Genomic DNA, 25,533 nt, shown 5'->3' with positions numbered 1-25,533 from the left:
TTCTCCTCAATCCACAGGTCCTGACTCCCCGGTGCTATAGAATCACGAGGAGCAGAAAGTTTGTCTCCCATATGCTTTTATGTGTTTCATATATTTACATCTTATACTTAAAACTGATCTATTCTAACTTAATTTTTCTTTATGGCTAGAATTAAGATTCTTAATTTACTTCCCTGCCACTAGGTATACAATTATCCCAGCATCTTCTGATGAAAGACTTATCCCGTTGGCTTATGTTTGGACCTTGGTGAAAAAGTTATTGATGCTAATATATTTCAATTCTCAATATTGGTCGTGTGTTTCTCATTGCTGCAGAGCAATGGAGCCTCATTTTAGTGGCCTTTCCCCAAGGCCCATTCCCAATGACAACTTTAGATCTTCGAGGCCGCTCTTTCTCTCTGGTGGGTGATGGCCAGCCTCACTCAGAAACCATTTCTCTAAATCTTTTTTTGGTCTTAAAAGTTTTAAGAAAGTTTTCGCTAGTGGTTTGCGGTTTGTGTTCCTTTACGTGATGTATGACCTCTTCCCTGTACAGTATCACTCTCTGTTGTTATACCCACACCTGAACTCTTGGTCATTTGAAAATTTTTTTAAATCTCCCTATTTTAAAATACAAACTTTATAAAAATTGCTGTGAAAATATGGTATTTCTGGTGAACCTCCCAATACAATTTGGCTCACTTCTTATTTTGGTCTGGAAGCTCCAGTTTCTGAAAATATACTGGCTTTCTGCAAAAGTCATATTTCAAAGAAATCAGACAATTTGAGGACCCACCCACCTTTCAGCCACCGCAGGCTCCAGGCTCCAATGTTACTGCTTTTCATATAGAATACAGGTTCAAGTTTCCCAACATGACACTCCCAAGCGTCACCACGGTGCGAGCGGTCACTGACGTTTCACCTTTCAGGGCAGTGCGGGAATCGCCTGTTTCTTTGAATGCTTCAGAGCCTCGTCGGCTGCCGTAGCCGGACTTTGTATCTGGGTAATACTTTCATGCGCCAAATCGTTTCGCGGAAGTGGAGAGTTTACATTCCTTTTGGGCTGCAGAAAGTCAGGTGTGTGTGCTCCTGTCCTTTCAAATTTTCCGAAATGTTTTGTGTCGTGGGAGGTTTGTCTCTCACATCGCAGATTAGCTGACAAAACAGAATGGAAGTGGTGCAGTGTGGACCCTGGAAGGATGGCGGTGGGAGGAGCCGTGTGGAAAGCTCCCTGGTATTTCGGAGGAAGCAGGTGACTGCCTGTGCTCTGGGTGCTGTTGGGCAAATAAGCTTTAACAAATGTTCTTAAAGTTTGCTTTCTTACATTTTGCATTGGCCTGGGTAGTAGTCTGTGTCAGTCTGCGCAGTTTGCCAGGAAGCGGCACATTGTAAATTGCGGATTGCCTTCCCGTAGGCGGGGTCACTGTATGGCTAATGTTTGCTGGAGAAGGGTTTTTCCCGCCTAGCAAACCTGGGTTTATGTTTATGATCCCATGCTCAAGGCAGTGACCTCAAGGTTTGGAACCTGGGTTCTCAGCATCCCAGGCTGATGCTCTATCCACTGCGCGACCGCCTGATCAGGCATTTTTTTTCAAGATTTTATTTATTTGTTTTAGAGGCAGGGGAGAGGAGTGGGAAGAATGAACTTGTAATTGCTCTTTATATTGCCTTGACTGGGCAAGCCTGGTCATAGCGTGCCCTATTCATAGTGTCACCACAGGTCAGGAATAATGTATAAGAAATTTACTGATGCATCTGTGAACAGATGGGCTGAGTCCAAAATGGCGTCAGCCTTGTGTGCCTGAAGATTTAACTTTTATAAGGTTAGTGAGCAAAGCTAGCAAGATTAATTGTGGTCGGGAATTTTGGGATTGGGAAAGGGTATCACTTAATGAGGAAATTGCCCCAGCCGGGATGTGGGTGGGGTAGTTAGGGGAAGTGGGATATCAATTTCTCTCAGGTGGAGAGTTAAGGAACTGCCATGGCCCCAAATCACTTGATACTGGCTAGTAAAGGAGTTTTGGTAAGGGGCCCTAGACCGCAATCTAACAGGTATACTTTTTGAAGGAAAAGGGAGAATCTAGGTTCTAGAAGCTCAGTTTTTTCTGAATTGTTAGAAAGATTTGTTTAAGATGCAGAACTTTTGTGCAAGAGGAAGAAACAAAGAGAAAGGACTGAGGAAGTAAAGAGAGGTAAAAAAAAAAGGGGGGGGGCTGCCCTAAGACCTCAAATAAGCAGGAAGAAGTTAGAGAAGATTGAGATGAGCGTCTTTGTACACCCCAAGAGAAAAAGAGAAAAAATAGGCCGCAATGTTAAGACACATCTGTCCTTCTACTACTACATTTCTGTCCATTCCTGTGGGACAAAATGTGCTTCTGCCTCTTACTCTTCAATAACTCATGCTGCTGGGTTGTTGTTTTTTTAAGTCACTGACCAAGGCCATAGACCTGGATGTGTTAATCTGTGCATACTAGATGCACCAACTCCCATGTCAGCAGATGCCTGGGGCTGTAGCCCCTAGTGCCTGGAGCTAATACTCCCTTCAGCTCAGTGCTGTTGAAGCTACTCTATCCATGACTACTCAGTTGCCTGGTCAGCCTTATAAAGCCATCCTTACCCTCTTCTCTGCAGAGGTTCCTGTACCATCAAGTCTCTATCTTTGCATGAATCTGCTGCTCATCAGCATTTTATTTTGTTCCTGTGGCTTATTTGTCGATTGTACTATTATTGTACTCCTATAATTAAAGTAACTTTAGGCTTCTTAACTGATAAAGCATATCTTTCCATTTTTTAAATTTAAACTGTATATAGCTATCAGATTTAGATATTGATTGGGATTTCATTGGGTTATATATACATTTGGGAGACAAGGTATTTGAAAATATGCGGACTTCTTAGACTCATGTTCACAGTCAACCTTTTTTTTTTTTTTTTTTTTTTTTTTTTTACAGAGGTAGAGATAGACAGGGACAGACAGACAGGAACGGAGAGAGATAGATGAGAAGCATCAATCATCAGTTTCTCGTTGCGCGTTGCGACTTCTTAGTTGTTCATTGATTGCTTTCTCACATGTGCCTTGACCGCGGGCCTTCAGCAGACCCAGTAACCCCCTGCTGGAGCCAGGGACCTTGGGTCTAAGCTGGTGAGCTCTTTGCTCAAGCCAGATGAGCCCGCGCTCAAGCTGGCGACCTCGGGGTCTCGAACCTGGGTCCTTCCACATCCCAGTCCGACGCTCTATCCACTGCGCCACCACCTGGTCAGGCCACATATTTCATGTACATATTTGTACATATTTGTATGTTAAAATTTCTGTCAACTGTTTTAAAAATAAAAATAGTCTTTAAATTTTAAAAAATTTGACCAGGCGGTTATATCTGGACTGTGAGGAAACAAACGTTTTGCCACACAATAGCCAAATTAAGGAGTCTTTAATTAATGCCAGCGACAACCAGTAGATTCACATCCTAAAGAACTCGCAGCCCCAAACGTACTTAAGGGTTTGCTTTTATAGGCCTAAAGCAGAGACGGGAGGAGGTGAGCACCTAGCCAAAGCAGTTTTACAGAAGCGAAACAGGCTTTTGGTTATTGTTGGAACAGTCTAGGACAGAGGTTGGGAACCTTTTTGGCTGAGAGAGCCATGAATGCCACATATTTTAAAATGTAATGCCGTGAGAGCCATACAACGACCCATGTACATTACGCATTATCCAATAAAAATTTGGTGTTGTCCCGGAGGACAGCTGTGATTGGCTCCAGCCACCCGCAACCATGAACATGAGCAGTAGGAAATGAATGGATTGTAATACATGAGAATGTTTTATATTTTTAACATTTTTTTTTTATTAAAGATTTGTCTGAGAGCCAGATACAGCATCAAAAAAGCCACATCTGGCTCGCAAGCCATAGGTTCCTGACCCCTGGTCTAGGGAGAGAGTGCTCAAGGAAGCATTTTACAAAAAGCAAAAGAATGTGCTTGATTGTCTTGGTCTTTTCCAGAGGTTGTTAAGGCAGCATCCTGAGGGCTTTCCGGAATCTCGACACTAGTGAACATTTATGGCCTGTTTAGAACTCTTTTCATTTACTCATCTGCAAATCTTGTAAAACTCATTCTGTGGTCAGGGCTATGGTATTTCCTCATTTCAGCAATGATGCAGTGAATAGAGTTTGGATTGAGACACAAAGAACCCAGGTTCTAAACCCTGAAGGAGCTGACTTCCGTGCAAGTTCATCTGATTTGAGTGTGACTTCACCAGCTTCAGTGCAGGGTTGCTGACTTGAGCCCAAGGTTTCTGGTTTGAACAACGGGTCACTTGCTCTGCTGTAGCCTTCCTGGTCAAGACATACATCACAAAGGGATAAAAAAATAAGTAAGGATCCTCAATGAAGAATTGATGCTTCTTACCTCTTTATCTTCCTCTCTGTTTGACTCTCTCTCTGCCTGTGTTTCTGTCACACACAAAATTTTTTAAAATTTATTTATTGATTTTAGACAAAGAGGATGGGAGCAAGAGACAGAAAGAAACATAGATTTTTTGTTCCAATTATTAACGCATTCATTAGATTATTTTATGTGCCTTTACTGGGGATGAAATCTGCATCATTGACATTTCTGTATGACACTCGAACAATCTACGTTGAGTTACCCGGCCAAGGCTCAACATTTCTTGCTCGATATGAAATATTTCCGTTGGTTTTCAAAATCCTCGGTTATAAATTCTGTTTTGTTTCTCAATGGCCTTTTTGTCTTCTGTTACAGGGGGAGGTATGTTGGAATCTTGTGCTATTTGTCTGGATTTATTTCTTCTTGTTTTGTGGTACATTTTGTCTATATATTTCAAGGCTGTGTTGTTAGGTGCATAGGAATGTCAAGGTTTTAATAATTTCTTTTTGTTTCGGGATTTTATAGATTGGTTTTAAAGAGAGAAAAGAGAGATATGGTGGTGGTGGAAAAGAGAGGGAAGCATCAGCTTATAATAATTGTGCCTTGACCAGGGAAGTCCAGGGTTTCAAACCAGTAACTTCAGCATTGCACCCCATGGGCCAGGCAGGAATTTCAGGCTTTTACAAGGTGGTGAATTGAAACTAATTGTAGTGAGCATTGCTTTTCTTTCTTGGGAATGACTTTTAAGTGTTCTAGTTTGTTCTGTGTAAGAGTATGGTTACAGGAGATTATTTTAGGTGAGTCTTTTCTTTCTTTCTTTCTTTCTTTCTTTCTTTCTTTCTTTCTTTCTTTCTTTCTTTCTTTCTTTTTTTAGAGAGACAGAGAGAAATGCAGGGACAAATAGGGACAGACCAACTACAAGGGAGAGAGATGAGAAACATCAACTTGTAATTTCAGCACCTTAGTTCATTGATTGCTTTCTCGTGCATGCTTTAAGGATGGGGTGCTTTAATCAAGCCACTGAACCCTTGATCTGGTCAGTGACCTTGAGTCCAGCCAGTGACCACAAAATGATGTCTGCGATCCAAAGTTGAAGCTGGTGAGCTGGTGCTTAAGCTCAGTGGGACAATTATCAAGGCTGATGAGCCCACACACAGGCAGGCGACCCTGAATTTTGAACCTTGGTCCTCAGCATCACAGGAAATGCTCTGTTCACTGCGCCACCTCCTGGACAGCCAGTTGTATATTTTCTAATCTTTTATTTCAAGCATTCCAGATCGTTATGTGACTTACATGTCACCTATAACAGGTTGTTATTTGATTTTAAATTTTATTTGAATGTGACAGTTTTGTGGAGTTTGTATTTGATATAACTAACAGGAATGCTTATTTTGTTTATACTTAATATAATTTTTCATGTGTTTTAAAACAGTAATCTAAGTTCATTTTAGTTGCTTATATTGTTTTTTTTTTCAGTTTTGTTTTTTATTTTATTTTTATTTCTTTTTGGTCTTGTTTTAAATAATTTTGTAAGTTGTACTGATTGATTTTTTTTTAGAGAGAGAGATAAACATAGATTAATTTGTTGTTTCACTTATTTATGCATTCATTGGTTGCTTTTCACATGTGCCCTGAGCGGTGATCAAACTTGGAAACTTTGTATATGGGGAAGACTCTCTTCACCAACTGAGCTACTGAACCAGGTCTCAGATGAGTTGTTTGTTTGTTTTTGTTTTCTTTTAATTTTTTTAAAATTTATTCATTTTAGATAGGGGGTAGAGAGAGGGGAGGAAGGGAAAGGGGGAGGAGCAGGAAGCATCAACTCCCATATGTGCTTTGACCCGGCAAGCCCAGTGTTTCGAGCCAGCAACCTCAGCGTTCCAGGTGAACGCTTTTACCCACTGCTCCACCACAGGTCAGGCTCAGATGAGTTGTTAAAATTATATTTTCCACATCTGTAAGCATAGAAATTAAGACAGTTGTTAGTTTTTATCCTGACAGTAGAGATTACATATAGCATGGAACTTTATTAAATCTTTGTGATCAATAGTATCTTTACACTCTTCTACAACAATATAGGGATCTCAAGGCATTTCAACTTCATTGACTACGTTCCAATTTTTTACATATTTGTGGACTTTTTTTTTTTATATGTGTTTCAAACCTTAGATGTTATAATTATTGCTTATGAGACAGTGCTACCTTGGTGGGGTGACACTTTTGATTGGAGTGTCCATCTAATATGTCAAGGTTGCAGGTTTGATTCTTGCTCAGGGCACAGTTGGAGTCAACTAATGAGTGCGTATGTGGGTTGAACAACAAATACATGGTCCTCTTTCTCTTCCTCATGCTCTCTCTCTCTTTTTCTCTCTTTCTCACTCTTTCTCTCTTCTCAAATTAATGATTTGATGCCAGACCAATGCTCTACAAATAAACAAACCAACCAGGGCTTTAGGGCTATAATTTTTCTATAACATTTACATAATAATTCTACAACTTACTGACATTTACTAAGTTTACAGTTGTGACATCATCAAGATTCAGTTTTAAAATAAATTTATGACCTCATACATAAAGGAATTGGATAATGGTATTATTATTGTTATGTTTTGCAAATCATTTGTATAATTTAAGTACAATTCTTCATTAGATAAATAATGTGATAATATTTTCTCACAGTCTCTGTCTCTAGCCTTCACTTTCTTAAGTGTAGATGCATCTCTCACTTCCTTTCTGTCTGTCCCTGTCTTTCTGTTTGTCTCCCTTTCACTAAAATAAAAAAAAGGAAATGAATTTAGTTACATGGCTGGATATACTTCTTTCTTGCTATATAAGTGAAAATGTGCTTACTTAATGCATTTTCTATTTAAATAAGTAATTCCTGAATATAACTTTAGTTATCTTTCTTACTTTGCAGTTTGCACTTTTACTTATCTCAAGCAGTGACTGCACTCTCCAATACACAATAGGAAAGTGGGTTTGTCATGGACATCTGTGTCCTTCCTGATGCCTCCTCATGTTATTCACCTGCCACAGTGTCTGCAGTTAACAGTTTCTAGGAGGGTAGGATCATAAAATGATTCATCTAGGATTACTAATTTAATTTCATAACAATATTTATTATATTTTTTAATGTTTAGAGAGAGAAAGGGGAGAGAGAGACAGAACCATGGACTCGTTTCTGTATGTACTGTGCCTGTGATCGAACAAACAATCTTTGTGAACCAGAAGACAGTCTAACCAACCCAGCTATCCCGATCAGTGCTATAGTATTGTTTAAGAGAAAAATCTCTGTTTAATGTGGTTTATTTCTCTCATTAATTCCTTTTTTTGTATGTGACAGAGACAGAAAGAAAGATAAAAATTATTTTAATTTACTGATTTTTAGTGAGAGACAAAGGGAGAATGAGAGACAGGCAGAAACGTTGGTCTGTTCCTGCACGAGTCCCGACCCGAGATTGAACCAGCAACCTCTGAGCTTCAGGAGGACTCTAAACAACCAAGACATCTGGCCAGGGCACATCAGGTGATTCTAACCTACATCCATCCTTGAGCAGCAAGGCTCTGGGGCCTGAGATCTGGGGTGAGGGTGAGGGGACTCTGCTGTGCGTGGGTTTGGTCTGGACGAGGCCTGCGACCTGCAGGGCAGGATCTGCTTAGTGGATGTCCCCACTGCTGAGGTGTGTGTGACCAGGTGGGCAGCGTGATCTGAGGACGGGTGTGAAAAACCACTTCTGTGTCTCTGAGAACAGTTTGCTGCTCCAGAAATCCTCCTGTCTGTGGGTAGCCGTCACCATCTTTGCCATACAGAGAGGGCATTCCTGTGTGTGGCTGTGGCACAGGAGGGGGTATGATGGTAAACAGCATATCTTCTACTTTCCAGACTGACTTCCGGAAACCCTGTTGCCTGAGGAAGAAGCCCGGAAGAGGAGGGAAGGAGGCTTCAGCTATGCCTCTTTCTCAGGTAAGATCATATTCTCTGTTCGTTGTTACATCTGTTTGTTCATTTTTTAAAAATTTTATTTATTAATTTTAGAGAAAAGAGAGAGACGGAAAAAGGGTGGATGAGTGGAAAGCATCAACTTGTGTTAGTTGCTCCATATGTGCCCTCACTGGGAATGCCTGGGGTTTCAAACCAGCAACCTCAGCGTTTCCATTTCCAGTCAGTGCCGATCCACTCAGTCACCAGAGGTCAGGCTTGTGTCTGTCCTTTTTGAAATGCCCTTTGACTCGCTATTTCTTTCTGACTCTGAATTGTGCTGCCTGATGTTTGTGTACACTGACCTGGGCCGTCCCTCGGTCCCACTCAGGTCTACTTAGAGTCCATCTCTGTGACCCAATGACAGGGGACTTGTAAAGAGACCCCCTGGGCATCATCCTGGGTAAGGCTTCAGCCCTTGGGTTGGAGCTAGGATTCGAGCACTGAAGTGTGGCTGAGGAGGGAGATCGTCCAGGCACCATGTTGGACGTCCTGTCACTCTGTGAATTAGGGGAAAAGAAAAAGCACATAGAGGTCATGGACTGATGTGCACAAGTCAGTTCTGGAAGAGGGGCCAATTAGGGGAAATCCTTCTGCTTTTGTAATACATTTGAAGCTACATGAGTGAGTTACTGAGTTGAACATCGAAATGATTTGGAATTGAGCAGATAGTTCACAGACAGACATTTGTGGTAGAAGGTGTTTCATTACATCATCCATTTGTGTAATCATCCCACTATCTGACAATTTGAGATTCTTTTTGTTTTTACCACATCCAGTTCTCGAAGGCTGCATTTTTCACCCTGCACACTGTATCCTCTGACACACTGACGCTGCTGTTCGGTGCAGGTAATAAGGTTCCAGCTGCATTCTTTTGAATGGAAATATCCACCTCCCCTCTCTACCCTACACACCCATTTGTTATAGAGACTGGCCTCTCTCCATGAAGTAGTTTTTCTTGTCAAAAATCATTTGGTATGACAGAGCTTTATTATATGCATTTCCATCTAAAAAAATCCAAAACGTCCACTTCTCCTTTATTAAGGGCATTTCCCTCCCCTGGATCCTTTAGCTTGATTTCACACTAAATCTGCCCTGGGTTTTGTTTTTTTTTTCCGTTTGTGCTGAAATTCCCTTTGGAATTTTGGTATAGATTTCATCCAGTCTGTAGAATGCTTGAGTAACATGCACGTTTCAACAATAGTAACTCATTTACAACCCATTATTAAGGGATGTCTTGTTTTTTATTTTTTCAGAGAGGGGCTGATAGAGACAGACAGACAGGAAGGGAGAGAAATGGGGAACATCAGTTCTTTGTTGTGGCACCTTAGTTGTTAATTGATTGCCTTCTCATGTGTGCCTTGGTGGGGGTACAGGGGCGCGATAGCAGAGTGAGGGACCCCTTCCTCAAGCCACTGACCTTCGGCTTCAAGCCATTGGCCATGGAGTCATGTCTATAATCCCTTGCTCAAGCCTGCAACCCTGCACTCAAGGTGGCAACCTCTGGGTTTTGATCCTGCATCCCAGTCTGATGCTCTGTCCCCCATGGCACTGCCTGATCAGGCTTAAGGGATGGCTTTCTGATGATTTGAATCTTTGATTTATTTTTGCAATGGTTTGTTTCCAGTGGGTATGTCATTCAGCTTGTTGACTGTTTTAAATTCCTGAGTATTTTATCCTTTTCAAAGCTGTGATAAATAGGACCGTTTTCCTTAGTATTTTAGATTGCTCATTGCAACTTTTGTATACTAGTTGTGTACAGCCTGCCTTGGCTGTTAGTTTTTGTCTTATACCCTGTATTGTCTCACAGAATGTAGCTGGTCCATCAGTCCATGTATCTGTATTTGTGAATTTTAACAATTCCAACTCTTTGAGTCTGTTTTATTATATTTCTTTCTCCATTTCCCTCCTCTGCTGACCTCTGTTTAAGTAGCCATGCTGGTCAGCCCTCTTTCTCCACTATAATTCAGTGTTTTCTAATAACCACAATAGAAGTACAGTTGATAACATTTTTCTTATTCCACTGGTGGTGAGATACACGTAAGAAAAACTGATAATAAATTATATTATCCAAAAAATATTTTTAGGGACAGCCTCTCTGCATCAGTTTATTAGTTTATTTTTATGTATGTGCATGAATGCATGCCTATGCATTTGCATGATTTTTATAAAAAAACATTACCATTTCATAACTTTTATATTTTTTGTAGTTTAAATGGTATTTTAAATATATTCCACAGTTGTGGGGTTTTTTTTACACAGTCATAATAATGTTTGGAGTGAATGTAAGGGCTTCACCACGTGATGGCACAGGGGATCGAGTGTCGGCTTTGAACACAGAGGACCGTGGTTTGAATCCCCAAGGCTGTGGATTGAGCACAGGCTCATTGGTTTGAGCCCAAGGATGCTGGCTTGAGTAAGGGGCACTTCCTCAGTTAGAGGCCTCTCCAATCATGGTACATTTGTACATGTGAGAAAAGAATCAATGAACGACAAAGGTGCTGCATTGAGGAATTGGTACTTCTCATCTATGTTTCTTCTTATCTGCATGTCCCTGTCTGTGTGTCTCTCAAAAGGACAAAAAAGAAAAATCAAGTGCATGGAAGAATAGTAATGTGTGTGTGAGCACAATGTGACAACCATTTATGCAATAAAATATAGATAGACTTGACCTCGTGTCAACCTGTTTCAGAGAACAGTTTGTCATTGTGATTTTAGGCTGTTTCCTAATTATTTCAATTATTTTAAAAATAATTTCAGCTGCCCTGTGGTGGTGGTGTACATAAAGCATTGAGCTGAATGCTGAGGTATCTGGTTTGAAACCCAGGGTTGCCCAGTGAAGGCCCATCTGAGAAGCTACTGCTCCTAGTTGATGCTTCTTGCTACTGGTTCTTCCCCTCCTCTATCTTAAAAAAAAAGTTAAAAAAGAAGAAAAAGAAAATATTTCCATTGATTTGAAGGAGGGAGTTAACGAGAAAGAGTGAAGGATCAATTCAGTATTTCATTTAGTTGTTGTGTTTAGTAACGTACTCACAGATTTTATCTCGTGGGTGCCCAAACCAGGGATCATACCTGAAAACTTGGTGCACAGGGACGATGCCCTATCCAATGAGTCACTCTTCCAGGGCATAATTTTTTTTTATTTTTTTTTATTTTTTGGGGAGGGGTGATGGAGACATAGAGAGGGACAGATAGAAGTAGACAGACAGGAAGGGAGACAGATGAGAAGCGTCAGTTGTTTGTTGCGGTCCCTTAGGTCTTCAGTGATTGCTTTCTCATATGTGCCTTGATGGGGCTACAGCAGACCGAGTTGCCCCTTGTTCAAACCAGGGACCTTGGCCTCAAACCAGCGACCATGGGGTCATGTCTATGGTCCCACACTCAAGCTAGTGACCTTACACTAAAGATCGTGAGTCCATGTTCAAGGTGACAACCTCAGGGTTTCTAACCTGGGACTTCTGAGTCCCAGTGCGATGCTGTGTCCACTGCATCACCAGCAGGTCAGGCCTGTCTGATTCTTTACCTTCAAGTCTAAAACACCACCTAAATTGAGGTTTTTGTTGCTTAGAACATCCGATTTTGATCTGAGGTGACTTTCTTAGAATACCTGTGACAGTTTCTCCTCGAAGATGGCGACAGAGCAGTCTCTAGTGAGCTACTGTATGGATAGTAAGTTAACATGTGGAAGCATCTGGACTAATGCTGGCGTATTGGACACGTACAAAGACTTCATCTCTGTTGTTGTCCTCATCACATTCAAGAGTCTGAAAGGTTTTATAGACCCTGTGGACTTTATTGTCTCTTAAAGACACCGCGCATAGTCTAGTTCATAGAGACAGTGAACATTACTCAATGTATAGAACATAGTTACAAACAGTCCTCTATACACAACCTGGGTTTGAATTTTAATTGTACATTTCATGTGTTCTCTTCCAACATGAGAAACCTTTCTTGATTTTCTGGCTGTCATAAACTATTATGAGAAAGTAATGTAAACCACCAAGTCCAAAACATCACTTGCTCAAATCTAGATGTGTATGTTTCAGATACTCATTTTAACCAAATCAATTTTTATATCTCCCTTCTCATTCTGTGTGAGGCTACTAACTGTCACCATTTCTCCTTGGTGAAATGTTTTTATTTCAGCGATGGTTGACCTTCAGGGATGTGGCCATAGAATTTTCCCAGGAGGAGTGGGAATACCTGAGCCCAGCTCAGAGGGCCTTGTACGTGCACGTGATGTGGGAGAACTACAGGAACCTGCTCTCACTGGGTGAGGATGACTTTGCTCCAGAAGTCACTGTCTGCCCTGTGTGTCTTTTTCTTGTGTGTGTGTGTTGGGAGTCCTCCTTGGGTGACTGAGATTGAAGCTCTGTGTACTCAGACAGGAAAGACTTCATAATGTGGCTTTAGGGCTTTCAACCTCCCTTCTCTTTGGATGTACTTCCCACTTCATAGTATTCAGGGGTTGTTCCAGAGCTTTAAGTGTTTATAATGCTCTATGGCAAACCTAAACTGAGTTTTTTTTGTTTTTTTTTTTTAAACTATTTTTTATTTATTTATTCATTTTAGAGAGGAGAGGGAGAGACAGAGGAGAGACAGAGAGAGAGAAGGGGGGAGGAGCTGGAAGCATCAACTTCCATATGTGCCTTGACCAGGCAAGCCCAGGGTTTCAAACTGGCGACCTCAGCATTTCCAGGTTGACGCTTTATCCACTGCGCCACCACAGGTCAGGCAAAACTGAGTTTTTGTTCTTTGTACTTGTACTATTGATTCAGTAGTTCTTGGAAGAGAGCTTGGCACCTGCATATTGACACTGGTCCCTATGCACAGAAGGTGACAAGCAGTGGGTTGATTAGTGAAAGGCTTCTCTCAATTTTGCTGTAATATTCTTTTTCCTTAATTGAATGAAGATCAGATATTCTGGAAAACTGAACATTTTCATGTTGATTTCTATATATATGCGGGAATTTTTGTTTCTGATGTGAATATTCATCTCCATGTTGGAGCCAGGTAAACAGGCTGGGACTCTGCTGAGAAAGAGGTGAAAATACTAAAAACAATAAAAAAATGAAGAAATTATTGCTGCACCTCATCTCTCCCTTTTCATGGGATGTACCCACCATGTGTGCCTGCTGCTCAGGGAGAAATGTTTTTCCCCTCCAGTCCCCGGGGCTGCTGAGAGCGAGTGCTGTGACCCCATACTGTCCCTGCCTCTGGGGCTCTGGGATTGTCAGTGGTGGCAGCTGCGTGTCTAGTTTGGTTTTCTGCTTGGTAATGTTGGCGGCTGGAGCGCAGCTGCCGTTCCTGTGTACCGTCTCTCGGGTCAGCTGCAGTTCATGCTGGCCACGCAGGAAGAATGTTGCTTCTACTTTCTGCCCTTTCTGGGTGCAGAGAGTGTGCCCTGGTAACCTGACTTCTCCCCTGCTACCGGTTCACTGGTGTCTTTCTGGCTGTGTGTGTGTCTCCCGTCTCTTTCATGCTCTTCCCTTGTTCTTTCAGGTAAGGGCACCTTTCGATGTGTCAGTGTGAGAGTTCCTCAGGTGATCTGTTGACCTCGTGCATGAGATCTTCTATCTGGGCTGCAAATTATGCTTAATTATTCTGTCTTTCTATACTATACCTTTTTAAAATTTATTTATTTATTTTTGAGAGAGAGAGAGACAGAGAGGAAGGGATAGAAAAGAAAAGCATCAGTTCTTTGTTGTGGCACCTTAGTTGTACATTGATTTCTTTCTCATATGTGCCTTGACCGGGAGCTACAGCAGAGTGAGTGACCCCTTGCTCAAGCCAGCGACCTTGCGCTCAAGACAGCAATGTTGGGCTCCGAGTCAGCAACCTTTGGGTTCAAGCTGATGAGTTCATGTATAAGCCAGAGACCTCCAAATTTCAAAGCTGGGTTTTCTGTGTCCAATCTGATGGTCTATGGACTGCACCACTACCAGGTCAGGCACTCTCATAAAACCTTAAAAAATTCAGTTGTCACCCTGGCCGGTTGGCTCAGTGGTAGAGCATTAGCCTGGCATGTAGAAGTCCCGGGTTCGATTCCCGGCCAGGGCACACAGGAGAAGCGCCCATCTGCTTCTCCACCCCTCCCCCTCTCCTTCATCTCTGTCTCTCTCTTCCTCTTCCGCAGCTGAGGCTCCATTGGAGCAAAGATGGCCCGGGCGCTGGGGATGGCTCCTTGGCCTCTGCCCCAGCCTCTGGAGTGGCTCTGGTTGCGACAGAGCGACGCCCTGGAGGGGCAGAGCATCACCCCCTGGTGGGCAGAGCGTTGCCCCCTGGTGGGCGTGCCGGGTGGATCCCGGTCGGGCTCATGCTAGAGTCTGTCTGACTGTCTCTCCCCGTTTCCAGCTTCAGAAAAATACAAAAAAAAAAAAAAAAATTGAGTTGTGGATGTTTTGACTTATGCGGTTTATATCATATATTTTCTACCTGGGCAAACTGATATGATTGTGTATAGCAGAAGTATGCTTGGTATTATTTTTCTGTGACATAATTGTGTTTTTATTTTTAATATTATGATCTTTTTTTTTTTTTTTTTAATTTTTTTATTTTATTTATTCATTTTAGAGAGGAGAGAGAGAGGGGGAGAGAGAGACAGACAGAGAGAGAGAGAGAGAGAGAGAGAGGAGAGAGAGACAGGGGGGAGGAGCAGGAAGCATCAACTTCCATATGTGCCTTGACCAGGCAAGCCCAGGGTTTCGAACCAGCGACCTCAGCATTTCCAGGTCGACGCTTTATCCACTGCGCCACCACAGGTCAGGCAATATTATGATCTTACAACTCTGTTAGGATAGGTAAGTGACATGCTAGAGTGTGTTTTGACTTACACCAAAATTTGGGTTATGTCACTGTTGTAGGAATTAAACTGTCATAATCTGAGGACCCCCTGTAATCTGATTTTGAATTCAGTCTGTTAATTTATTTATTTTTTACACAGTCAGAGAGGGAGATCGATAGGGACAGAGAGACAGGAACGGAGAGAGATGAGAAGCATCAATCATCAGTTTTTTGTTTCGACACCTTAGTTGTTCATTGATTGCTTTCTCATGTGTTTTTTTTTTTTTTTTTTTTTTTTTTCTTTTTTTTTTTTACAGAGACAGAGAGAGTCAGATATGGACAGACAGACAGGAACGGAGAGATGAGAAGCATCAATCATTAGTTTTTTGTTGCGACACCTTAGTTGTTCATTGATTGCTTTCTCATGTGTGCCTTGACCGTGGGCCTTCAGCAGAACGAGTAACACCTTGCTTGAGCCAGCGACCTGCGTCTAAGCTGGTGAGTTCTGCTCAAACCAGATGAGCCTGCGCTCAAGCTGGGGACTTTGGGGTCTCGAACCTGGGTCCTCCGCATCCCAGTCCGACGCTCTATCCACTGCGCCACCGCCTGGTCAGGCTGCTTTCTCATATGTTGCCTTGACTGTGGGGCTACAGCAGACGGTGTAACCCCTTGCTCAACTAGCGACCTTGGGTCCAAGCTAGCGAGCTTTTTGTTTTTGTTTTTGTTTTTGTTTTGTTTTGTTTTTTTTGCTCAAAGCAGATGAGCCTGCGCTCAAGTTGATGACTTTCGGGTCTCAAACCTGGGTCCTCCACATCTCAATCCGATGCTCTATCCACTGCTCTACTGCCTGGTCAGGCAGTCTATTAATGTTTTACTCATAACTTTTGCATCATAATTCATCACAGATTTTGGTTTGTGATTTTATTCTCAGTACTTTTGTTTGGGTTTGATATTGTATTAAGATAGTTTCTTAGAAAGTAATTTTACTCATTTTTAGTTTTTATTTATATATATTTTTATACAGAGAGACAGGAAGGGAGAGAGATTATAAGCATTGATTTGTAGTTGTTGCAATTTATTCACTGATTGCTTCTTGTGTGCCTTCAGTGGGGGCTTCGTCCGAGCCAGGGACCCCTGCTGAAGCCAGCAACCATGGAGTCATGTCTCTGATCTCATGCTGAAGCCAGCTACCCTGTACTCAAGCCAGATGAGCCCATGCTAAAGACAGTGACTTGGGTTTCTGAACCGTGTTCTTGGTCTACACACTATCCAGTGTGCCATCACCTGCTCAGCAGAAGTATTTTTATAATTCTTTTACTCTTTAATGTTTGGACATGTTCATGAAGATTAGTGTTATTTTTTTTTTTTTTTTTTAAAATGTATTAATTTTAGTGAGACAGTAAGGGAGGGAGAGAGAGACAGGAACATAGATCTGTTTGTGTACGTATCCTGACGGGTTGAACTGACAACCTTTGCGCTTCGGGTTCTTGCTCTGAGCAGCCGAGCTATCCGGCCCGGGCCTGTTAGTTTTCTTTAACTGTTGCTAGAATTACCAAGTTCATCAGTCCATGTGCTGCACAGCTTTCCTCTGCAGGGAGCGTTTGTTTTTTTTAAACTTATTATTACTCTTTTAACTATGTCCTGGTTTACTAGTGGATCTCCTTTGATTTTTCTTCTGCATTAATTTTTTAAGCTAAATTTTAAGAAGTGTGGCCTTATGGAACTTGACTCCCCATGTTTTGGTGTCCAGTGGTTTTGCAGGTAATTGTTCATAATAGTCTCTTACATTTTCTTTTTTGGCATTATTTATAAAATGTATGCTTCTTGTTTTGACTTCATTGTCTTACCTTTTAGTTTCAGTTAATTTCTTTATGGTTTCTCACTGTTTTAATTTTATACTATGTCATATCTATCTATCTATCTATCTATCTGTCATGTATTTATTTATTTATTTTGAGAAATCAGGAGGTTGAGAGACTCAGTGCATTTGCCGCAACAGGGATCCAGCTGGAAACCACTGTCTGAGGCCAATGCTCAAATCAATCAGGCTATTTTTAGCTGCTGAGGCTGAAGTTTGAGCCACTGGAGCCTTTGGCTGAGAAAGGAAAAAAGAGAAGGGGGAGCGGAAAGGGAAGAGAAGCAAGTGATCGCATCCTGATTGAAACGTGGGATTTCTGCATGCTGGGCCACCGATACCTGGTGAGCCTTCTGATATCTCGTGGGCATTAGTGGAAGAACCACCCATTATCCCAGGGTGTATGAACGTGCTTTGTGCAGGAGAACACAGACACCAGTCAGCTGTGCCAGAAGTTTCTCAGACCTAAGAGACCATTGCTGGGCTTGTGTGTGCTCTGTGTTACTTGTGTGTAATTCCCCAGTTTAAAATGTTTTCTGTAACTTGAGAGTATGGTACCTTCCTTTAGCTCATGTCAACCTTCAATACTGTTGTCTCCTTGTTGTAAGAACACTCTCCAATCCCCCACTGCCTTTTTTATTTTAATCAAGCACCACAGTGCATTCATTGTGTACTGTCAGTACCTGAGCGCTCTGTGTCACACAAAGGAGTAACCAGTTTAGGGGCAGCTGGAAACTGTCAGATCATTGGACACACAGTGCACTCATCTGTTTCTACCCAGAGAATGATTTTTTTAAAAACAATATTTCCATGGTGTGTCAGGGAGAATGGGCAGTTATTGGGGGCAAACATCAGCATCTTATCTTCTGTGATGTGACTTACCTGCCCTGCTCTCCTGAAGCTGTTGTGGTCTAATTGGTTTCTGGAGTCCTCAGAAAAGGCAGCTGTGCTAGTACTGGTTGCTAGTTCCCTTCTCCATGGAAGAGCAGCGTTTTGATGCTTCCTATTGTGCCATGTCGCTGAAGACCTGTAAACGGTACAGTGGTACTTTGAGATACGAGTTTCATTCATTCTGTAACCGAGCTTGTAAGTCAGTCAACTCGTTTATCAAACAAATTTCTCCCATTTAAAATAAGTGAAATAGATTTAATCCATTCCAGCCCTGTGAAACATCCCCAAACCATCCTAAATTATGAAAAAAGACGTTTTTAATTAAGAAACACACATGTATACTTTACCAATGCATAACAAATTATATAAAATAAGAGAAAATAATGTTATTTAGTACTGTATTCTTACCTTGGAGACAAGACGAGTGCGGCTAACTGGTGAATGGTGGAGGAGGGAGAGAGGGAGGAAGGGATGCAGACACTGTAGACATGTAAACTAAAACTGCACTTTCTTAACACTAAGTGTAAACTAAAACTGCATTTTCTTTAGTTAAAATGAAACCACAAAAACTTAATTTTAAAATAATGCACTTTCTCAACTTTAAACTTAACCTAAGTGGTAGAGCGTTGGCCTGGAGTGCAGAAGTCCCGGGTTCGATTCCTGGTCAGGGCACACAGGAGAAGCACCCATCTGCTTCTCCACCCCTCCCTCTCCTTCCTCTCTGTCTCTCTCTTCCCCTCCCGCAGCTGAGGCTCCATTGCAGCAAAGATGGCCCAGGCGCTGGGGATGGCTCCTTGGCCTCTGCCCCAGGCGCTGGAGTGGCTCTGGTCGCGGCAGAGCGATGCCTCAAAGGGGCAGAGCATCACCCCCTGGAGGGTGTGCCCGGTGGATCCCGGTCGGGCACATGCGGGAGTCTGTCTGACTGTCTCTCCCCGTTTCCAGCTTCAGAAAAATACAAAAAAAAAAAAAAAAAAAAATCTATCCAAAGAGGTTTGCTTTTGCCTGCCTTTTAAAATGTTACGGAAATGTGACAAACAAGTGTCATTAAAAAGTGCTGAAGCACCACCAGTTGAAACTTTTTCTGGTTGTTTCTTTTCAATGAAACTCATTGCCACCATGTCTTTAATTTCTCTTGTAGAAAAAACTTCCTCCGACTCTTCCTCCGACTCTACCTCCTCCTCACTACTGATCTCTTGGAGAAGTTCCGTATGTTGCATCATCTGTAGCTCCTTCAACTCCTCAGTTGAGAGTTTCTCCTCATGTTCCTCAATGAGCTTGTTTATGTCACCCTCATCCATCCCCAGACCCATTGACTTTTTGAGGGACAGTCTTCTTCAACGCTTTACCTTGGTCTCAGCCTCTGGTTTGAATCCTTCGAAATCCCTGTCTGCAACATCAGGCCATAACTTTTCCCATGCTGAGTTCAAGGTTCTTATAACCTCTTGCCATGCTAAGTCAATAATGCGTGAACATATCACGATGTTGTAGTGATCTTTCCAAAACTCTCCAAGGGTTAGAACTGTATTCTCAGTCACCTCAAAGCAGCGGCAGAACAGTACTTTGTGTAAAGCCTTTTTTTTTTTTTTTTTTTGTATTTTTCTGAAGCTGGAAACGGGGAGAGACAGTCAGACAGACTCCCGCATGCGCCCGACCAGGATCCACCTGGCATGCCCACCAGGGGGCAATGCTCTGCCCCTCTGGGGCGTCGCTCTGCCGCGGCCAGAGCCACTCTAGCGCCTGGGGCAGAGGCCAAGGAGCCATCCCCAGCGCCCGGGCCACCTTTGTTCCAATGGAGCCTTGACTGTGGGAGGGGAAGAGAGAGACAGAGAGGAAGGAGGGGGTGGGGGTGGAGAAGCAAATGGGCGCTTCTCCTATGTGCCCTGGCCGGGAATCAAACCCGGGTCCTCCGCACGCCAGGCCGACGCTCTACCGCTGAGCCAACCAGCCAGGGTATGTGTAAAGCTTTTTAAACTTGGAAATGACCTGCTGATTCATAGGTTGCAAGATTGAAGTCATGTTGGGTGGGAGGTAGAGGACTTTCACAAATTTGAACTCATCGAGAATGTCATCTTCAAGACCAGGTGGGTGGGCTGGAGCATTATCAAGGATTAATAATGATTTCATCGGGAGTTTATTTTCTTGAATATATTTCTTCACTGCAGGACCAAAGACGAGGTTTACCCATTCAATAAAAAACTGCCGCGTAATCCATGCCCTAGCATTGGCGCGCCACATAACCCTGCAGTTTTTCTTTAAGAATCTTGTGAGTCTTAAAGGCTCGAGAATTTTCAGAATGATACACTAGCAGTGGCTTTATTTTACAGTCACCGCTAGCATTTGCACACAATTCAAGGGTCAGACGTTCCTTCATATATTTAGAGCCTGGCAGCTTCTTCTCCTCTGTGGTGAAGAAATTCCTCCGGGGCATTTTTTTCCCCAAAAAAATCCTGTTTCGTCACAGTTGAACACTTGTTGGGGGATGTAGCCTTCCTTTGCGATAAGCACAGCAAAACTTGCTGTGTACTCCTCAGCTGCCTTAACGTCAGCACTCGCAGCTTCACCGTGCCTCACTACCAAGTGGATGCCAGATCTCTTCTTGAAATTTTCAAACTAGCCGTGACTTGCCTTAAATGTATCTTCTGCTGCCTCTTTTAAGGTTGAAGGTTCTTCATGTTGCTATAAATAATACATGCCTTTTCTCATATTACACTTCCTTCACTGTATCTCCTGCCAGCTCTTTCTCTTTCATCCACACCAGCAGAAGCTTCTCCATTTCTTCATGGATATTTACCCTTAACTGGGACAAAATTGTAGTTCCTTTCTCTGGATTTGGGCTTTTGATGGTGTCCTTTTGTTTAATGATGGTACAAATTGTAGATGTATTGCAGTCGTACAGACTTGCCAGTTCAATCACTCGTACACCACGCTCATGTTTTTCTGTTATTTCTTGCTTCTATCAACATCATTCTCTTCTTCTCACCACTGTCCTTTACACTCACTTTCTTCGGCCCCATAATAGCACACGAAAAAAGATAGTAAAAAATGCAAAAATGATGCAAGAACAAGTACAGGTCACGAGATTCGACTTGTTTCTGTGGGTAACCTGTGAGAAAGAAGGAGATGCTGGAGTAGTGCTGCTGATACTGGACCCGTGCGCCAACCAGCGGCAGCTTCTTGAATCATGACTTGTATGTCAGAATTTTGCTCAGATCTCGAACAAAATACATAACGAGTCGCAGCTCGTATCTTTAAAAAAAAAAAGTATGTTGGTCTGTTCGTATCTCAAGGTACCACTGTACTCAGTTTCTACATTAGAGTTCAAAGTATAGTTATGTAACTATAGCTTTTGATACCTTATTTATCTTACAGCTATTTTTTCAGAAGAAACCCAAGACTTGTTGCCAAAGCCAACCAAAGAATTATTCCAGAAAATGCTATTGGTAAGATATGGAAAGGGTGATATTTAGCACGTATTCCTCATGAAAGTGGAAATGTTATTAGGAGTATGAATGACAGAAAGGGTGTTAGGATGGACCTAACCCTAAAAGAGATCGAAGGTACCTTTGGTAAACCATTACTAATTTATTTGCATTTGCAGAATGATGTTTTGTTGTTTTATGGGGGTTTTCAGTTATGTGTCCTTTGTTTGTTTATATTATTAAACATGGAGCCAGTAAAGAAGAAAGGACTCAGGTTGGAATAAGCCACAGGTATCCTAGGCAGAACTGCTTTGGCTCAGTGAGAAGTCATAGGAAAGAGAGCCTTAGAAACAGACCCAAGGACTGAGCCCAGGACTAGCTGCTGCTGCCCATTGCTCCCTGGTTCCAAATCCTGTGGGGTCCCTTAGAGTTTAGAGCCTGCACAATGGAGATGGAACAAGAGGAGTAGAGCAGAGTGTGTTTGAATGGAAAGACCCAAATGAAATTTTAATACATTTCCTGAAACTATTTATAAACATGGGAGAAGATATTTGTAAAATTCATCACATTCTTAAGCCTGTGGTACAAATAATTTTTACCACAAAAAATGTATTAAACACTCAAACTCTTGAAAAAAAATTAGAGATTTTAAAATGAAGATAGAATTTCAAAGGCTGATCACATTAAGCATCCATTAAACAAGTGTTCATGGTTTTTCCACTCAGAAATCTTTCGGAGTCTATAGTTTTCATAAGTTTGGTTGGTTTTTTGTACAGTCATTAATTATATAATGTTCGTCATTCAGTAGGTGTGACATAGTAGTTTATTGAAACATCTTTACATGTTTACTGATTCTAGAGGCCTCACTAATGACCTGTCTATTTACATTGATTTACCAGAGTACGTTTAATGGAGAGAGAAGTGACCGATTCAATGACTGTTGGGAAAACTTTAGTCAAGGTTCAAATCCTAATAAACATCTGAGAACTGAATTTCTGAAGAACCATTCTAAATGCGGGAAGGACTTTGATCAAAGTTTAAAACTTACTCTGCACCAGAATATTCATATTGCTGAGGAGAAAAATAATGGTAGTGAGGTGGACAATTGCTTAAACCAACTGTTAAATCTCAGTGAACAGGAGACTACTCATACTGAGGAAGAAGCTCACAAATGTAGTAATGAGAGTGAAAGAGTTTCTATTCAGATTTTTAAAAACAAGAAATTTTATGCAAGAAAGACATCTTACAATTGTGAGAAATGTGGTAAAGCCTTTATTTCTCTTGCATATCTCTCTCAACATAAGATGGTTCATGCTGAGGATAAGGCTTACAAATGTAAACAGTGTGGTAAAGCCTTTAATTCAAGTTCAAACCTTACTGCACATGAGCGAATCCATACTGGAGAGAAGCCTTACAAATGTGAAGTATGTGGCAAAGGTTTTACTAGGCATTCGGGAGTTATTAGTCATCAGAGAATTCATACTGGAGAGAAGCCTTACAAATGTGAAATATGTGGCAAAGGTTTTACTTGGCATTCAGGTGTTATGAATCATGAGAGAGTTCATAGTGGAGAGAGGCCTTATAAGTGTCAAATATGTGGGAAGGATTTCAATCACCATTCACTTCTTACTCAACATGAGAAAATTCATACTGGAGAGAAGCCTTACAAATGCGAAATATGTGGCAAATGTTTTGGTCGGCTTTCACATATTACTAGACATAAGAAAACTCATACTGGAGTGAAGCCTTACAAATGTGAAATATGTGGCAAAGGTTTTGCTCGGCGATCATATATTACTGCACATAATAAAATCCATACTGGAGAGATGCCTTACAAATGTGAAGTATGTGGCAAAGCTTTTAATTGGCGTTCAAGTCTTACTCAACATGAAATAATTCATACTGGAGAGAAGCCTTACAAATGTGAAATATGTGGCAAAGTTTTTAATTGGCATTCAAGTCTTACTCAACATGAAATAATTCATACTGGAGAGAAGCGTTACAAATGTGAAATATGTGGCAAAGCTTTTAATTGGCGTTCAAGACTTACTCAACATGAAATAATTCATACTGGAGAGAAGCCTTACAAATGTGAAGTATGTGGCAAAGCTTTTAATTGGCGTTCAAGTCTTACTCAACATGAAATAATTCATACTGGAGAGAAGCCTTACAAATGTGAAATACGTGGCAAAGTTTTTAATTGGCATTCAAGTCTTACTCAACATGAAATAATTCATACTGGAGAGAAGCGTTACAAATGTGACATGTGACAAAGCTTTTAATTGGCGTTCAAGACTTACTCAACATGAAATAATTCACTCTGGCGAGAAGCCTTACAAATGTGAAATATTTGGCAAAGGTTTTGCTATTCATTCAAGTGCTATTCAACAGAAGAGAATTCACACCAGGGTGAAGACTGAACAATCATAACACTGCTCAAAAAAATTAGGGGACTTTTTGTTACTTCATATTTTGAAATATCCCCTAGTTTTTGTGAGCAGTATATAACGAATTCCATATTCAGAATTTTATTGACACATGAGAATTCATGATAGAAATCTTAAAAATAAAAACTGTGGAAACTCTTACAGCTGGATCATCAGCCTCACTCAGTATACGAGAATGCATATTGGGGAGAAATTTTCCATTCATACACTGTTCAAAATACACACTTCAGCAACACTACTCATGCTGGCAACTGAACTTACAGAAGTCAAAATAAAAGGGAAAGGAATTGAATCTGAGATGCCACTGAATATCAGTCAAAAATCATTTTTAGCCTGACCTGTGGTGGCGCATTGGACAAAGCATGCACCTGGAACGCTGAGAATGCTGGTTCAAAACCCTGCACTTGTCTGATCAAGTCATATGGGAGTTGATGCTTCCTGCTCCTCCCCTCTTTCTCTCTCTTTTTCTCACATACTCTCTCTTCTCTCTAAAATGAATAAAACACAATTTTCCAATATTTCATTAAATCATAATATTTATTATACAGAGTATAATCTAAGGTTTACACCCTTAGTTAACTTTTAAGTGTGTTACAAAATGGATGTCTCAACACTTACTTAAAATCGCTCCTTTGTTACCCTGACAGTATTTGAAATATTTTTTTAATACATTTTAATAATTTGGGTCTACAAAGCAGTGGCGCAGTGGATAGAACATCAGATTGGGATGTGGAGGACCCAGGTTCAAGACTTTGAGGTCGCCAGCTTGAGTGCGGGCTCATTGGGTTTGAGCAAGGCTCACCAGCTTGAGCCCAAGGTTGCTGGCTTGGGCAAGGGGTCACTCGGTCTGCTGTAGCCCCCCAGTCAAGGCACATATGAGGAATCAATCAATGAACTAAGGAACCACAGCAAAGAATTCATGTTTCTTATCTCTCTCCCTTTCTGTCCCTATCTGTTTCTCTCTCTGACACTCTCTCTACCACAAGAGGAGAAAGTAAATAAATTTTAAAAAATTAAAAATTAGGGCCTTTCTAAATACAAATATTCTATCCAGGAGTCTTACATTTATTGTTTAAATTTTAGAGGAGACGGGACAGAGACACAGACTCCCACTTGCGCGCCCCAACCAGAATACTCCCAGCAAGCCCCCTACAAGGCGATGCTCTGCCCATCTACATCTGTTGCTGTTGCTTTCAGAGCGAAGCCATTTTTTTGTAGTCATTGAATAGTCACAATGAGGTGAAGGACTTGGTAGGAAAGACAGTCAATATTGTAAAAACTGAGGTATTGTGTGAAAACACGGGCCCGTTCCCCAAATTTACTCCCTCTCCCACCTTCTGGGAATATAATGAAGGTCACAATGAGTGTGCTCTGGGATTTTGAAATTTTTACCAGTTCCTAGGTTGAGAGGGAGCCAAAAGGAAACTCTTCCAATGTGAGCCCAGTTGTAAGCAGTTAGTGTTTTGATCTAACACGACTTGTGCTCCAGCATGTTTTGATAAACTAATTTTTTTTTCTGGCCAGCCCTCACATTATGTATGTATCCCGTAAGTAGTTTTCTGAACCTGCCTCCACCTCAGGTCTTTGCATAACAATTTGAGGTAGGCAGCAGAATTCCAGAGACACTGCAGCGTCTACAGGCTGGTTGGGACGTGGTACAAATATAGTTGGAGGAAATTCCAGGTTGGAAAATGCCCGTATAATATGCTGTGGCAACCCTGATTGATAGTTGGGGAGTCACTGTGTGAGTATGGGAACACCCACAGGACTACTTTCTGTCCTGCAATCTCTGGTGCAGA

General features: G+C 41.6%; 2 protein-coding genes across 2 annotated transcripts in view; both read left to right on the top strand.

The window, feature by feature from the left end:
* Positions 1-966: 966 nt before the first annotated feature.
* The window catches only part of LOC136332033 (zinc finger protein 43-like), a 116,697-nt gene continuing 92,130 nt past the window's right edge, over positions 967-25,533 (top strand). The window contains exon 1 of the mRNA XM_066271263.1: positions 967-1,056. Within this exon, the coding sequence (XP_066127360.1) occupies positions 995-1,056 (62 nt within the window). The 5' untranslated portion in view covers positions 967-994. The remainder of the gene's footprint in view (positions 1,057-25,533) is intronic.
* Positions 1,063-23,717, top strand: LOC136332032 (zinc finger protein 100-like). The gene is given in 6 exon segments (XM_066271262.1): positions 1,063-1,231; positions 8,244-8,324; positions 12,486-12,612; positions 21,238-21,308; positions 22,187-23,512; positions 23,515-23,717. Coding segments are annotated over 6 exon segments (1,725 nt in total). The 5' UTR covers positions 1,063-1,147; the 3' UTR covers positions 23,551-23,717.

The sequence above is a fragment of the Saccopteryx bilineata genome, chromosome 3 (genome assembly GCF_036850765.1).
Source record: "Saccopteryx bilineata isolate mSacBil1 chromosome 3, mSacBil1_pri_phased_curated, whole genome shotgun sequence".
NCBI lineage: Eukaryota > Metazoa > Chordata > Mammalia > Chiroptera > Emballonuridae > Saccopteryx > Saccopteryx bilineata.
The sequence above is the reverse complement of the archived record's forward strand: the minus strand, read 5'-3'. Positions and strand labels throughout refer to the sequence as shown.